Below are 16,297 nucleotides of genomic sequence, written 5' to 3'. Positions count from 1 at the left end.
ATGTTTTCTCGTAAAAATTTTCACACATCGAATTACTTACGATTACATTTTTTATTTTGATAATACATTTACAATTTTCCTCGTCGTCTTCTCCCCCCTCCTCCTCTTTCTCTTTGATAATCGTCCATTCGAAATTATTGAAGGGAGCACAGTACCATTGTGTAAGAGACTGATGTTTTGGCAATCTTAAAGAATCGAGAGAATAAATAATAATGTGAAAACGGTTTGGAAATAACGGTTACGAAATGTTGGAAGTATATATATATCTATAATTACGTTTAAAAAAAGAAAGATTAAGATAAGATTATATCGACGAACTCGGAAGATAAGATTATTTAAAGACGATTAAAAAGTTTGAAAAGGAAGATCGATGTAAAAAAAAATTCTTACCGTAGTGAAACTTTCTAAATTTAAAGTATAGAGCTTGCAAGCTGTTAATCTCAACGGTGCTATACTTTTCGACAGCATTATTGTCAAAAGTTTTCTACAATTTATCGACGATTGGTACCATTTCCCATTTGTTCTGGAAATATTTTTTTTTTTTTTTACTCGTTCGATGATCTTTTTTTTATTTATTCGTATATAAAATAAATATATATAATATAAGTGAATGAGTGCAGAAAAATTCTCACGTGTATTCAAAAATACGTTCGGTGGAATTCGATAACTGTTGCCCCGTCCAACTGACGAACAGAAGATCGCACAAAAGGGAAATAGTGACTGAAACGTATCTAAGAACTTTGGGCGTGTCTTCTATATTTATTATTGCCTGATTATATAAAAAAACAAAAAAAAAAAAAGATCGATGTATAAATAGCAATTTGTAACTAATATAAAATTAAAGTAAAAAATCTAACCTGGAATTGTGTGAAGCTTATACAAATCATATTGAGTCCTAGCTGAAGCAAGTAAGACGTGGTATTTGTATCCTCGAGTATTTTAGCGAATCTTGATTAATGAAAAAAAGCAGGATATTTGAAAAATAATAAAAAAAAAAAAAGAGAGAGAAAAGATAAATAAGAATTAATTTAATACTGACTCGATTATGCGTTTGTGCAAGAGTACACAGTCCCTGGCATTTTGATACCATTTATCCTCTTTGAATTTATTTGGGCGTAATTCTATGTCCATTGCATCGGTTTCCACAAAATTCTCTAGTTTCACTCTGAACAATTATAAATTGATTCATTTTATTTTCATAATTTTATCCTTGATAGGATGAAATATCCAAGTGAATGAAATTCTTTTAAAATAATATTTACAAATCATATTATTTGATTCCCTCGGTATTATTATCAAAATGATGCATTCAGCAATATAATTCTTAACATAATGTTTCATTTTGTTATTAAAAGTTTGGATTGAAAATGGATTAAAATATTTTTTTAAGAAAACATGATTCTCTATATATTCTTTCATTTTTATATTTTAAAAGAAAATCTCTTCAATGTGACTTCTATAGATTTCATTAGAAATACTGTTTTTCGATCAGAAAGTATTACTTTTTCGTACAATGTGAGCAATAATGTTCATTCACTGGACGAATCGCTTTGTCTCCAAAAAAGTGCATATATTAAAAAAAAAAAAAAAAATTACCTCAAAATTTCACAAAGTCCGCATTCGTGTAGAACGTAAACGATTATTATCGAATTGATGGCCAATACAATGGTGGTATATCCAAGAGTGCCAATGTATGAGTGTATCAAAAGAAAATAATAATATTTATCCACGTCCACGAAATACTCGACTCGAAAGGCCAACGGTCTGTCATCCGATATGTTGCAAAGTCGTAAAGCGTCACCTATGTTCAGCAGCAATGGCATCGCCGCGAACGGTGTTATTAATCCGAATAGAAAAGCTGTTGTATGCAACGAATTAACGCAACGATCCTCGTAAGTATTAAAAAGGTTTTTTTTCTAAATCTCTTTCTCCCTCTCTCTTTTCTCTTAGCTCCTTACAATAAAAGTAATCTTGATATCTTGAGTAGAGAAAGCTTTCTTTACAATCTGTTAGAAATTTATTTAAAATTATCTCACCTACAAAACTGGTAGTAATTTTTCTTGCTATCGCGTAATGCTCGCAAAGAATTTCATATTCGTTTCTCAATTTCGCGTGAAATTTCCAATCCTTTTGCATTATATCCATCAAACGTTTCATCTATTCGAATGTAAATATTAAGGTTATATGGAATTGGAACAGAGAGAGAGAGAGAGAGAGAGAGAGAGAGAGAGAGAGAGAGAGAGAGAGAGAGAGAGTTGAAACGCGTACCTGATTGAAATAATATAGGAAATTGATATACTTAACAAAACACATTAAACTAATAACTAAAGGTGCAAAACTTTCCAAAAATGACTCGATATCACCAGCAATTATGGCAGTTATCATTCCTCCAAACTGAAAAAAAAAATATTTAAATCCGTATAAGTATAAATATAAGTTCCAACCTTCCTTTTAAATTAATATTATTGTACTTTCCTTAAGTGTATCTGAATAATTATAATTATAATTATATATATATTTATATTTTTTATATTTAAAAAAAATAATAAACGTATGTTTATTCAAATGCACCGATACCTGAAGAATTAGCTGAGCGATAACAATGGGGATGAAGATAATTCCAACCAGACTTCGTTGAAAAATGGTTTGATAAGGCCATGCGCTTAACACGAACAAAAGATATTTATTCACTCGCAGATACTCGAACTGAATACCATCCATTCTAAGAATTTTAATATCTTTTTACGGCGACTACTTTCCAAAAACTGATCCCAGCAACTTTGCCGATACGTATGTTGACAGTCCACTCGACAGGAACTGTAATTACTATCGTTAGACATTCCGTTTGAAAGGCTGTAATTAATTCAAGGAATAAATTGATTCGTTCGGACCGTATTACGAAAGTTGAAAAGCGCAAGTTGGCAATTTACGCAATTTGCGGACTTAATTCAGCTACTTTTACTGATAGTCTATAATTTTGAAAAAAAAAAAATGAGAGCTAAATTAAAAACGTGAAGTGGAGAAAGATATAGAAATTATTCTTGAACCGATTGTATTGAGATTGAGATAGTCTGACTTCGATTCTAACATTTAAAAAAATATAGATAACGAGATGGATATATATTCGTGATATAAAGTTTTGATATAAAAAAGTTGATAAAATATAAAAAAATATATAAACGATCATGTTATATTAGTTAAAAAAAAAGAAAAAGAAAGAAGACAAAAAAAGACGCGTTAATTTATTAAATATCGATAAAGAAGTATCATCGGTGGGTAAGTAAAAAGGTTAATTGAAAAAAGTATTCGTAAATTTTTGACGATTCCTCGATATTTATACATATTCCGTTTTAAATATTTAATTCGTGTTTAATTAATATTTTTACAAAATTAAAATTGAAAACATTTCTTTTTATATGTTTTACATTAGGTATATTTACTACTCGTCACTTTTACGAGATAATAGCTAACAACCATTTGAGTATTCATTATTGATATACGTAATTGATTACGACCCAAATAGATAAAAAAAAAATACGATTATTTTAAAAAGAAACAAACACGAACGATTCTATTTTTATTGCACTCGATAATTTCGATAATGGAAATTATATGATTACATGAAAATTATTGAAAATTAAATTTCTGCCTTCGTTCATATGACAAATGTTTTCTTTGTCGGACAAATTTAAAGCTATCTAACACGGTGATTCATATTCACGGAAACAGTGGAGGACAAATGTGAAATTTAAAAGAAAAAAAAAAAATCTTTCAAGGAAATTCATTCGTTTCCTCTTTCTCATTTAAAATACTCGACATACACGATTATCAAGATTAACAACACTACGCTATGTATAATGATATTTCATTTAAGACACTTTTTTTGAGTGTTATCTTTACGAATTGCACGACACGTCGGTTTCTTCGACAATATACACACCACACACACATATTCACACCCATACAGTCGATTTTCAATAACAGAAGATTTATGCTCGCGAAGATCACGATCGAGGGAAGGAGAGAGGAGAGGGGGAAGAACGAAATTCAATTCGATTAAGCGATGCAACATCCGGTGTTTTGGTGACGCGTCTTGCCGCTCTTCGTCATGGTGAAGCCAGGGCAACACTGGTCCTGATGCGCGAGCGACTGCGAGTTGCCGATATCGGTGTGGAACGAAGTCGAGTAATACTCTTTGCCCTTCTCGCAATGCTCGCTCTTCTCTCGCTTCTCCGCTTCCAGGGACGTAGTCGCTTTCTCCTCGCGCGACTCCTCCGACGAGGTGCTTGAGTTCGCGTTCGCGTTCGTCTCCGAGTGCACGATCGCCGATCGATTCTCAACTCGGGGCGATAAACTGTCTCTGTGCTGTCTGAAGTGTTGTTCCGTGTCGCTGAGAAGGGAACTGAACATCTCCGAGTTCCTGGTCATCACCGCACCCATCGAATTCGATCTGTACTCTATTATCGTGATATCGATGATGAAATTTGGTGAAACATTTCTCGTTGGAATATCAGCTGGAGATAAATTGGAGATTGCCGAGATAATTTCAAAAGAGAGGAAAAAAAAAAAATATTTGTCGTATTCGATATTTTTCTTTTCGAGATACGTTGCTTGGATTTATGTTTCGTGATTGACCAATGTTTTAACAATTCGTTAATAAAAGTAATAAAAATTTTTGCAAAAGAAAAATAATAATTGAAATTATTTTGGCAATCTTCTGTTTCCGAATGTTTCAAGGTATCCTGTATATAACTAATAAATATACATTTTTGTCATTTTAATTTATACGTTATATATCTATTGCTGGAAAAAAGTCTCGAAGGTTTGATTGGTTAATTTGGAAGGAAACGTCTATTTTCACATGCATTTTTGTTTCTACTATAGTATTTGTCACATATATCCATAACGTAGATCTGTATTTAAAAATTAGAAGCATAGAATCCAAAATATTCTAATATAATATTGATATAATATAAAAATTTTTTTATTTCTCATAATATGCGACTAATTATAATTTGTATAATTATAATAATTTAATTTATAAATGTAATCTTATATTTAAGTAGTTAAAATAATAATTGTATGTATACAAATATGTATTAATATTACATCAAAATAATTAATAGTTTCGAAAATATTTCAGTCATGATTATTCTAACTTTATAAATAAAAATAATTTTTACGATGTTGAATATTCAAATTGTAGCTCTTCTATTATATATCGTATGTCAGGATTGTCAACAAAGCGTCTGAAGTAGAGATAGGCGGTCTAGCGAAAGACCCCTCTTGCCCCTGTGCCGTCCCGCGAGACTTCTTTCCAGCAGTAAACACGAGAACACGTGTCAATTTGAAATATTTTCTCTCGATAATCGCCGCATGCATCTGATGTTTATGTTTTCGTAAAATTGTACTAAATAACAAAATTATTTTGATTTACCTCTCGAATCGGCATTCTTGGTCGGTGAATTTGCCACCGATCTGCGAGCCACGTCTTGGAACGTGATAGGGGAATAAATTCTTCTTTCCTCGGGGATAAAAGTTGATTCCGCAGGCGTGGGAGAGCCAATCTTGGAATCTCTCCTAGAGGACGATGCGTCCAGACAATTTTGATTTTCATATATGGTCGTCGAAATGTTGAAAGCAGCGGGCGTTCCCGCGGATACTCTTTTCTCGGTGCTTCTCGTGTGCCATTGAGGTGGTTCTTGAATGGTAATTCCCTTGGTCGACGATGATCTATGCTCCCTTTTCTCCAGCCAATAAGTCTTCATTATCCCTGAAACCAGGCCAGATATATATATATATATATATATTTGAAATATTTTCATTCGATTCGATTCGTCAATATTATAAGGATAGAGATATAAGGTCACTACACCTTTGCCTTTCACCTCTATCTCCCCTCGTTCCTTAACCCTATACGACGGCGACAATAATTCTTTCGTCGATTGCGATATGTGTATTTGCATCGCTTGGCTGGTCGCCTCCATGCGAGACGCCGTGTTCACGGAGTCGCCGAATAAACAGTATCTCGGCATTTTCAAACCCACTATACCAGCCACCACGGCCCCGCTGTGAACACCAACTCGTATTTGAAGATGAAGGCCTGAAAACGACGATCGCATTGGAGGAAATGATACGTTTTTACTTTGTCGAAACCAGTGTTGTTAAGCCAGTGATGATGATTTCCAACCTGTGGAACGGTCTTTCAAGTCTGTTATTGCCTCAACCATATCGAGTGCCATGTCGCACACACGATCCGCGTGATCGTTCTCCTTCACCGGAGCACCGGACACAACCATATAGGCGTCTCCGATCGTTTCGACCTACGAACGAAAGAGAGAGATGTAAAGAAAACAAACGAAACAAGAGTTTTATATATCGGTTTGTGAAAAAATTATCCATGCATCGTAACCGGGAGTAATAATATATTTAATATATAATAATATAATATAATATAATAATATATTTTTTATAGATCGATATTGATATTCTCCCGAATGTTGACTTCGTTCGATTATTTAAATCTATTTTAAATCGTTTGAAAAAAAATCTAATCTCTCGATTACGATATGCGTTGAAAATAAATCGAGTTTGAAAAGTTAATCGAAGTAACGTATTTTAGCGAGATAATGATTTGATTGACGAATAAATGCTAACTCTTACTACCTAAGAATACCTTATACACCCGGTTCCTTTCCGTTAACGTGTCGAAAAGGGAGTACATCGCGTTTAACATGGACACCACCTCCATCGGTGTGATTCTGCTGCAGATTTCTGTAAATGTGACTACGTCCGAGAATAAAATTGAAACGCTGTCGAACATCTGAAATAGTCATGATAGTGAAACGTGTTAATCAACGTCGGAGAGATCCCTATTTTTCGACATCTACAGCGCCGTTCAAAAATACGTATAACGTTTTCTTTTGCTCTTATCCCCAGCTATTTTCCTCCTCTTTATCGTTTCGTCCATAAAATTGGAATAGATTTTCGTCATCATCGCGTTTTATCGATCGAGTTCTTTCTTCTTGATCGGTAACGATGGATAAAGGATCTTTGTACTCGAAACGATAGGAAAATAGCGATAGAAGAAAGTACTATTCGCTGTTAGAAAGAAGTCTCACGGAACAGAGGCAATAAAATCCATCAAAACGACATCTGTATCTAAACCTCAATGCATTAACGTAAGCATAGAATCCAGAGTATTCTAACGTATCAATATAATATAAAAATTTTTTTATTTCTTATAATATGCATAAGTTAATTATAATTTGTAACAATAATTTAATTTATAAATGTAATTTTATATTTAAGATAATAATTGCATGTATATGCATAATTGTATGTCAGGATTATCAACAAAGCATTTGAGGTGGAAAGAGGCGGTCCTAGCGAAGGACCTCTCTTGCTGCTATGCCGTCCCGCGAAACTTCTTTCCAGCAGTGAACAGTAGAGGGAGATAATATATAATTTTTACGATCGAAAGAAACCGTGTTCTTGAAATATAGTTATTTCAGTGAAATTTTGTCTATCGCGAAAAATAAAATTCCGAACGTTGATAACAAGATTCGGTTTTTTGTTTTTTTAAACAAGTCGAAGAACATAGAAAGATATCGTCGTTAAAATAAAAAAAGAGAAATTAAAAATCATAAAAGAAAGGTTAATTTCCTTACTTCGCACGTGTCTATCGGATTCTCGCCGTTTCTCAAACGATCCGCCACTTGTTTCGGTATCATCTGATACAACAATTCATCCGTACGTTTCATTTCTTCGTCCAACTTTCTCATAGACTCTTCTAGCTTCTTGCTTTTCAATTGTTCCTGATCCAAAGCTAACTTAAGCTCCACCGATTGTTGCGTACCGGCGAGCATTAGATCCCTGTAATATGAGGCTCCATCGTACAATGTGCGATTCTTCGATCACGGTCTGATAATAATAATAATAATAATAATAATAAAAGAAAGAACATCATCACCTGCTAAAGTCGTGCATGGATAGATCGTTTATGTAAAGACCCGTCGCGATCAAAGCGTTGAGATCTGGCATAACGGGGGTACCAAGGTACATCATCATCTTCCAGTTATCCATATATATCATCTGACCTAAAGGATATGATGGATATTCGATTACAAAGATTCGAAGAGAATGGATAAACAAAATATCCATCTCGAATATATTTAAATTTTCTTAAACAAATTTTCGCATTATTTTTTTTTTACTAATCTTTCTCCCAAAGTATAATATAGTAATGGATGTATTTTTCGCATGCTGAAACCACCATTTTCAATCACGATTGGATCACTTTCGGTTCTACGAAAATGACCATTTTTTTTTCTTCTTTCAAATGATATTTTAATCTCGAGGGATAAGAAGAGAAACTGAAATATGCAAACTGTAATAAATACAACGAATAGGTGAATCACCATTACAATTTTTTGGTAAAACCAAACTGGGGGGTGGGAGGGGAGGGAGGGAAAGTAGTTGACCTTACTGATTTCTGTCTCGAGGATATATCTCAAGGTCAACATCCCGGGTAATTTATTTTCTACACACGCCGCTCGATTTTAACTTCGGATACGCGAATAAATATTTTTAATACCTCGAATACGTATACGAAATGTGTAAGCGGATCATTGAGTCTATCATAAGAAATAAATTAATCTTGAAATAAAAAGAGTTTCATTTTTAGACTACGTAACTAAAACATACCTACATAGATATACCTTACAATCTTAAGAATAATATTTTCAATTATGATATTATAACAAAATAAAAAGCCTCGTTATAATATGGAATATTTCTAAAAGCCTAAAACATTTTTACAACAAAATTAAATAAAATAATTACCGATTCACGAGACGATTAATAAATCGTCTTGTAAATTAATCGTCTTTGTAAATTTATAGAAAAAAGAAAAAAAAAAGAGGAAACGGAAGGATACCTTTCAATCTCAATGTTCTGTCATCTACCGAATCGAGTTCATCGCTCAATAATATTTCATTTCTCTGCCGATCTGATGGCCGTTCGGTGAGAATCGGTTCCACGGTTACCAACTCGAAAATATTGTTCGTCCTGTTTAAAATCTGTAACGAGAATAAATCACGAGAATCATCGTCACATACGTAATAATAATAATAAACTCGAAGAAATAATCAAAATGAGGAAAAATGATGAGATTTTGATCGATGGTACACGGATACGTACAGAATGAAACTTAAATGCGATAAGCGGTCTGACGAGATCGAAGAAATGAGTTATCTTTTTGCCCACAAGATCGGGTAATATTACCATCAACGAATTTCCAATACTTCTTACGATCATGTCTGATCTGAAAGAAAAACGGAAACTCAATTATGGGGGGGGGAGGGGGGGGAGTTAAAAATTGTAATATTTGTAATTTATTTATAATCGCGAAACGAAATGAAATATCGAAGCATACCCGAAAACGATACAGAAAGGGAATATTTCGAACAAAACGGAAGCTCCTATTGGTAAATGTTTCTCCTCGCGCGTCATCGCCAGCGAGGCTTGCGTAAAAGCCCTGTTATCGAAGGTGAGTTGGAAGGTGACGTGCACGGTGTCGAAAAGGATTTCCTCACGCACAAGCTCGATCTGTAATTCCTTGTGATAAAAGTGACGAGCCACCTCTCTTATCTGGCCCATCGTGTAATAAACGAATCCTCGTCGTTTGCTCCTGTAATGGAGGGTCAGACCTACAATGAGGAGGGGAAGGCAATCAATGTAAATTTAGACCACGATTTCTTTTTTCTATGGATGAATCTACTATCTATTTGTATATAGGAAATTATTATATATTGTGGATTTTTAGAATAAAATGGATCGAAATTAATAGCTAATATCATTGTTATTTTGGATATTCGCTGCTAGAAAGAAATCTTGAAAAGAAAAAAAATGCGGGTCTGATTGGTTAATGTGGAAAAAAATTCGATTTCTCGTAATATGCGTAGATTAATTATGATTTGTAACGATAGTTTAATTTATAAACGAAATTTCTTATTTAAATAGTTAAGATAATAATTGTATATATACAAATAAGCTAGATATAGATAGTTTTGAAAATACTTTAGCTAATCTTGAATGATTATTCTATAAACTTTCTGAAAATGAGAATAATTTTTACGACTTTCAATATTCAAACTCTTTTATTACTGTGCAGTGTTGTAGTGTCAGAATTGTCAACAAAGCGTCTGAAGTGGGGATGGGCGGTCCTAGCGAAGCGTTAGAGAACCCCTCTTGCCCCGATGCCCCTGTCCCGCGAGATTTCTTTTCAGCAGCGAACAGTATTTCATAAAATAAAATTTCAAAGAGTTTTCTTTAATACGATTCAGATCCAGAATCAGGGGGAAGATTTTTACCTTGTCGTGTCTCGTTCTCGCAAATAAAGGAAGGAGCTCTCATCCTAGGGTAGGAGAATTTCAGATATTCGTGTAAATTGTCCAATCCATTGAGGAAATCTCTTACGTGACGTCCAAGTACTGAAAGCACACGATCATAACCGTACTGGCCAACGAATCCTACGAAGTGTACACCCATCTGATCGAAAAATTCTTTTTCCGTTACGCCAAGAACCTGTGATGTGAGCGAGAAACGTATTCGATTGAATTAAACGACTTTCATCTTAACAGACGAAAGGAATAAAAGAAACGTAGAAGAAGAAAGAAATTTAAAAGAATCGTCCATTTATATTCCGTTATACGTGGTCTGACGATAAATCGTGAAAATTTTCTCTAGAATTCGATATTTTAAGACGATCGCCGTTCAGAGCATTAATCCATTAAAAAAAATAACTAATTAAAAATTTACGTTAAAAATTTCGAATAAAACTACTTTAATTATTTTTTAATTATTTTTTAAAATGCTTGAATAATATTTATTCGTAGTTATTATAGTTATAGATCCGCTTTTCATATCACTTCAGCCGTTTGGTATTACAATTATTTTCGATTATTTTATTGTATTTTGAACAAGAAATTATTTATCGAATAACTTTATTTGTAACTTCAACTATTAAATTTTATCCATCACTGTCACTGTTATAATCGTCAGATCTCGTGTAATGAACGATACAAAGTTTCTTCAGTTGTTTTCAACGAGAATTGAAAATTACACCGACTTAATATCATACACTTACCTGAATAGCTTTCTTCGCTAATCTCGGTATAAGATTTTCAGGATAAACCTGATGAACGCTGAAGCTAGGTTGTTCTACGGATGCTTGTCGTCGGATCTCTTCCCATCTGTCTTCCCCGTACACCTGCCGTATGTATTCAGACATATTTTCCAAAATTAGGCCGTACATCTTTGCTAATTTTCACTCCTTCTTACTGTAACTTAAACGAAAAAGAAAAAAAAATGGATAATTTTAAAAATGCATACGATATATAAACTTTATTTTTTCTTTAAATAAAAATCATATTTAATCTTTTGATCACAAATGACACTTAGTAACGTTTAAAAGAATCCTTTAGAATTTTTTTGTGAGTAAACCACTTCTTTGCATTCGTATAATAATTCAGCACAGGATTAAAATGAAACGCTTGTCGGAATAGCGAGCACGAATCGCATTTCATTTATTTTCCACATATTTTACATTTCAAATGTTAATCTTTAACGAAAATATATATATATATATATATATATATATATATATATATATATATTCTTTCTCCTTATTTTTTCTCGCTTCTATCTACGAAACTTGAATTTTCGATAAACGAACGTGTGAGACATTGCACGATATTTACATTGCTACTGTCTCGAGTGATGGTGAGACGAAATCTTGTTGCCATAACCGACGAAAATAATGCGATATTTCCCGAGCGATAGGGATCATTTCGACGACCGATTTCGGATGCTACTCGCGTTTTTCGATTATGATGATCACTGACCCCGCGCACCAAAAGGACGAGGCCTGGAAGGAGGCGGTTTTTGCTTGAATTAAAATCAAGCGTCCATATAAGTAAGAGGCTGGTTATTATTAGACCGTTCACAATTTCGCTCACGTACGCACCTTCACCGATGGACACATCGCGGATAGATTCGGTCGAGGATGAAAAACGAGTGTTCTCCTCCTCCTTTGTGACCCTTTAGACTTGTCATCTATTTATTATTATCCTTTCCACTTTAACTTTCCTGTTATCGGTCACTCGATCGAATCGAAAAATCGTCGGGTTGAAAATTGATTCGGTTCATGACAACCATTTCATTTTCCTCCCTCTTTTTTCCAACGTTGCTCGTTGTATCTCGTTTCGAAAGGGCGAAAGGACGAATTCTTTTAATCTTCCCTCCCCCCTCCCTCCTTCCCTTCCTCTCTCTCTCTCTCTCTTACTCGCGATCAATTTCTACCAATTTCAGAGTGGAAGAGCACGCATATCTCGCATCTGCAACTTCTATTTATACGATCGGCTAGCGGAGGACCGTGAAGTCACTAGAAAAATATCCTGAAATAAACACCCTCTCGATTAACGATTTTCCGCTAAACTGTCGCCAATTCCAAATCGAAACTCTCGTCCCTCGAAGAACTTTTAAAGATTTATTAGGGCAGAGAGATTAAAGGCGAATTTGAACGTCGCGTGTGCAGGAAGGATGGAGACGGATGTCAATCGTGCGAAAACGTTAGAAAGGAAAAAAGATAAGATAGGATCGAAAAAAAAAAAAAAATGAAATAAATCGAAAGGACGACTTTTTCTTTACTTGAGAGATATTATTTCTTTGTTGACCGAGAGCACTTTTTAACTGGGCGGCCGGCACGATCCCGGAATGCTCATTTTGCCTTGCATGCTCGATGCCACATCGCAACATTTCGTACTCCGTTGTAGATTTACGATTTTTTGCATTTCGCGTAATAACGCATGCATGTCTTGAATACTCGTTTTTTTTTTTTTTACCTCTTTTCATACGTCACGAACACGCTCCGACACATTTTCATCTTTTAACCTCGAGTAAATAACGAGATAACGAGATAATTTTGCGTTTCGAGAAACTAGTGTCTATTTTAAAAAAATTCGCATAATTTTACAAATTATTATTATAGATCCTTATCGACGTAAAAAAAAAAAAAAACGCACAACGAGTTAACAATGCGAGAAACCAAATAAATCAAATACACGATTACACCAAATTACACGAATGTTGAAATAACACGAATAATTCCGAACCGATCGTCTTACCGATCGATCCTTCGAACGAACGAAATCCTCCAAAAAGAGAGAGAAAGAGAAAAGAAGAAGAAGAAGAAGAAGCGAATATTACAAGAAAGAGAGAAGAAAAAAAAAAAAGACGCGTCACTTACGTGAACTCTCTCTCGTTGATACAAGAATGGAAGGTATCGGTCAGCCAGAACCGGAAACGCGGATGGTAAGAGGTGGTAAATAGCCACCTCGTTCAAGGGACGATCTATCGACAGTGCATACACTTCACTTGCGTCACTCGTTCTGAAAGTTGTGCGGGCGGAAAGACGCGGCTGATACTATATACTCGCGCGCACAAAAATGAATCCTCGGCAGGAAAATGCAGTGGCGGTGGACGGGTGAGGGGTGGTGGGTGCAGGAAAACGAAAGGGAGAGTGGATCTAGGTTTTTTCTTCTCTCTCTCTTTCTCTCTCTCTCTCTTTCTCTCTCTCCTCTCAGTTATGATGCCGCTACGTTGTTACACATTTCGTGGATTCACGTGTCCTGTGGGACGGTGTCCACGGAATAGTTCGGCCGGCCGGCAACTCCCTCTTTTTCCCTCTTCGTCTATCGCTCATCTACCCCCATCGCTCTCCCTTCCCCCCTACCGTTCCGTCGACCAGTCACGAGACGGGCGGCGAATCTCGAGCCGCTTTTTCGAGAGAGAAACGTCCAATTCTTCCCGGCTGGAAAAGTTAGAACGTTAACGTCGTAACGTTTGGGGGAAGAAGGAGGGGGAAAGGAGGAGGGACAATTCGCGAAAACTTTGTCCCTCTTTTTTAGTTTTTTTATTTCAAAGATGATAAAGAGCGAAATTGTCGGATTGTTATAAACGTTTGGGGAAAAACTTTCGTTATATGAAAGTTTTCGCGACACGCGAGTTTACCAAAGGCGATCTCTCTCTCTCTCTCTCTCTCTCTCTGGGTAACATCTGTCCACCGTTCCGTCGCGTAACATTTCGATATAGAGCGGCCTACATTCGTCACTTGAGTTTTGTCTGATCAATTTTTATTTTTTTTTTTACGATTTCTCTTCTGTCTCCGTTCGAATTAAAAGGATTCTCGAATCTCGATCGAGACACGACACGTACGTGTAATCGGAACAATCTCGAACAATTATTTCGATTAATTCTATTTCTATTTCATCGTTTCGTGTGATTCGCGTACTATTTTTTCCTCTGTCTTCTTATCTTATTCGCCCATTTTATATTAATTTTTCTTGAAAATGCACGAATTTAGCATTAGCTTACTTGTTAAGCTAATACGATCCTTAAGGACGCGTGTTGCAACCATTTCGACCGACTCGTGCGTCCTCGTCGTTATTGGATACGGTTATAATTGTCCTGGTATACTTAACGAACGTTCAAGCAAATTACACGGCATCGAAATACACTCTGTATTGTGCTCTAAATTGATATTAAGTCTAATGAGAGAGGGCTGTCGTTTCTGGATGGGCCTCTGCCATGTGAACGCAAAGGGAAACGTTCTACTTTCCGTGGCGTCTATAATTTATTAACCTCGCCTCGAGAAACCGATTAAAAAATTACATGCTCTTCGATTAATAACATAGAGGTATGATTGAAACAATTTTTACAAGCATTCAATATTAATTAATCAATTAATTAATTAAACTCGAATAAATAATAATATTGTCAATCGGTATTTCAAATAATATGAGTATAATGATAATTAAATAATGGAAAAGTTTTAATTTTTTCATATTTAATTGATAAAAGAACATTATTTTTGTACAACTATTTTTAACGCATTTTTTTTTATAATATAAGGTATCATACAATTCTTTATCTAAACGATATTTCTTTGATAATAAGCATATGCCTAATTTAAGAAACGAAAGAACGATTTTCTCCTTTTTCCTTTCATATTAATACTCAAATATACTAAACTCGATCGTATCGTTGATATAAAAGAGCAAAAAGAGCACGTGTATGTACGATGCTTGATTATTTGGAATACGTTTGTCTTGACCGCGTATTAAATGTATCTTAAATCGTGAAAACTACGAAAATTTGTACGGTTTAGAAACGATCCTAATCGTTCTTTAAACTCTATAGCCAACAATGTGTTCTGTTATACGAACCATCAGCTGATCGACATGACTCGAACGCGACGAGAGGCACAGGGGATGCAGCAGGTGTTATAACGAGCCTACCTCCACACAACAGAACCACGCTCACGTTAACCAACTATTTTCCTGTGTATACGAACGTACTGACAATCAGCTGAGACGCGCACACTCGGGATCAATCGCGAAACGAATCCTGCGCAGACACGAATTTCATGGATGCGCGCAGGATTCTTCCGGCTTTGCGATCCAACTTCGTGGTTAGGTTTTTTCTTATAAGTGAAAATTATCTTAAATATTTTCTAAATTTTTGTTTCTATTTTTTTTTTTTTTTCCTTTTATTCATTCAATTTTTCAAATTCTGACACGTAGATGGTAGATGTACACCATTGGTCAAAAATTTGGAATCATTTCTTTTTCCTTTTTATATTGAATCTGTATTTATAATTTCCGTTAATTAATTCGAAATCAATTAACCTGTTGAATTGTCGCGCGTTCACGTAATGTACGTCGAGGTTCATAGTCTAGGAAAAATTAAATTGAAAGATAATTGATATCTCGAAATAAAGAGAATTGTTTGCATTTCATTTAAAATTATCGAAATCTACATATTTTTTATTGGGATTCAAAAAAATTTCTTCGCTAATCGTTAATCGTGTGATACTGCATTTTCAATTTTATGTCTTTTTAATTTCCTATATGTACTTAATAACAAATTCAATATAATAAATTCATATTAGGCATTATTATTTAACATATTAATATTTTTATAATATGAAAATTCAACGTTTTTTCCATATTTTCATTTCAAAGAATATTAAGAAAAGATATTATATAATTAGCATTTTTAGTATTTTATTTATTTTTAAAAAATTACTTATTTATTTACTTATTTATTTTTAAGAAATTATTTTTAAAAAAATTGAAAGAGGCATACTCACCTCATCCCATATTCCTTAGTTTATATTTCAGCAACAAAGATAAAACAGCCACAAAGACAAAACAAAGAAATTGAATTAATCCAA

The 16,297-nt window shown here is 34.4% G+C and overlaps 2 protein-coding genes across 2 annotated transcripts; both read right to left on the bottom strand.

The window, feature by feature from the left end:
* Window positions 1-6: 6 nt before the first annotated feature.
* On the bottom strand, window positions 7-3,201 carry LOC122715007 (odorant receptor 13a-like). The gene is made up of 9 exons (XM_043936872.1): window positions 2,578-3,201; window positions 2,269-2,394; window positions 2,037-2,157; window positions 1,597-1,858; window positions 1,040-1,165; window positions 858-948; window positions 633-769; window positions 391-523; window positions 7-185 (listed from the first exon to the last, which is right to left on the bottom strand). The coding sequence occupies exons 1-9, from the start codon at window positions 2,719-2,721 to the stop codon at window positions 135-137; spliced, it is 1,191 nt and encodes a 396-aa protein (XP_043792807.1). The 5' UTR covers window positions 2,722-3,201; the 3' UTR covers window positions 7-134.
* Window positions 3,202-3,324: 123 nt separating this feature from the next.
* LOC122714723 (soluble guanylate cyclase 88E) lies at window positions 3,325-15,414 on the bottom strand. The gene is made up of 13 exons (XM_043936335.1): window positions 15,288-15,414; window positions 11,150-11,348; window positions 10,374-10,587; window positions 9,437-9,710; window positions 9,202-9,325; window positions 8,939-9,080; window positions 7,973-8,099; window positions 7,671-7,875; window positions 6,677-6,823; window positions 6,191-6,323; window positions 5,876-6,103; window positions 5,438-5,773; window positions 3,325-4,457 (listed from the first exon to the last, which is right to left on the bottom strand). Exons 2-13 carry the CDS (start codon window positions 11,315-11,317, stop codon window positions 4,057-4,059), a joined length of 2,499 nt encoding a protein of 832 aa, XP_043792270.1. The 5' UTR covers window positions 11,318-11,348; window positions 15,288-15,414; the 3' UTR covers window positions 3,325-4,056.
* Between the last annotated feature and the right edge of the window lie 883 nt (window positions 15,415-16,297).

This window comes from Apis laboriosa, unplaced genomic scaffold (genome assembly GCF_014066325.1).
Source record: "Apis laboriosa isolate Shangri-la unplaced genomic scaffold, ASM1406632v1 scaffold34_cov151, whole genome shotgun sequence".
NCBI lineage: Eukaryota > Metazoa > Arthropoda > Insecta > Hymenoptera > Apidae > Apis > Apis laboriosa.
Note: the sequence above shows the minus strand (reverse complement) of the source record. Positions and strands in the feature narration are given on the sequence as shown.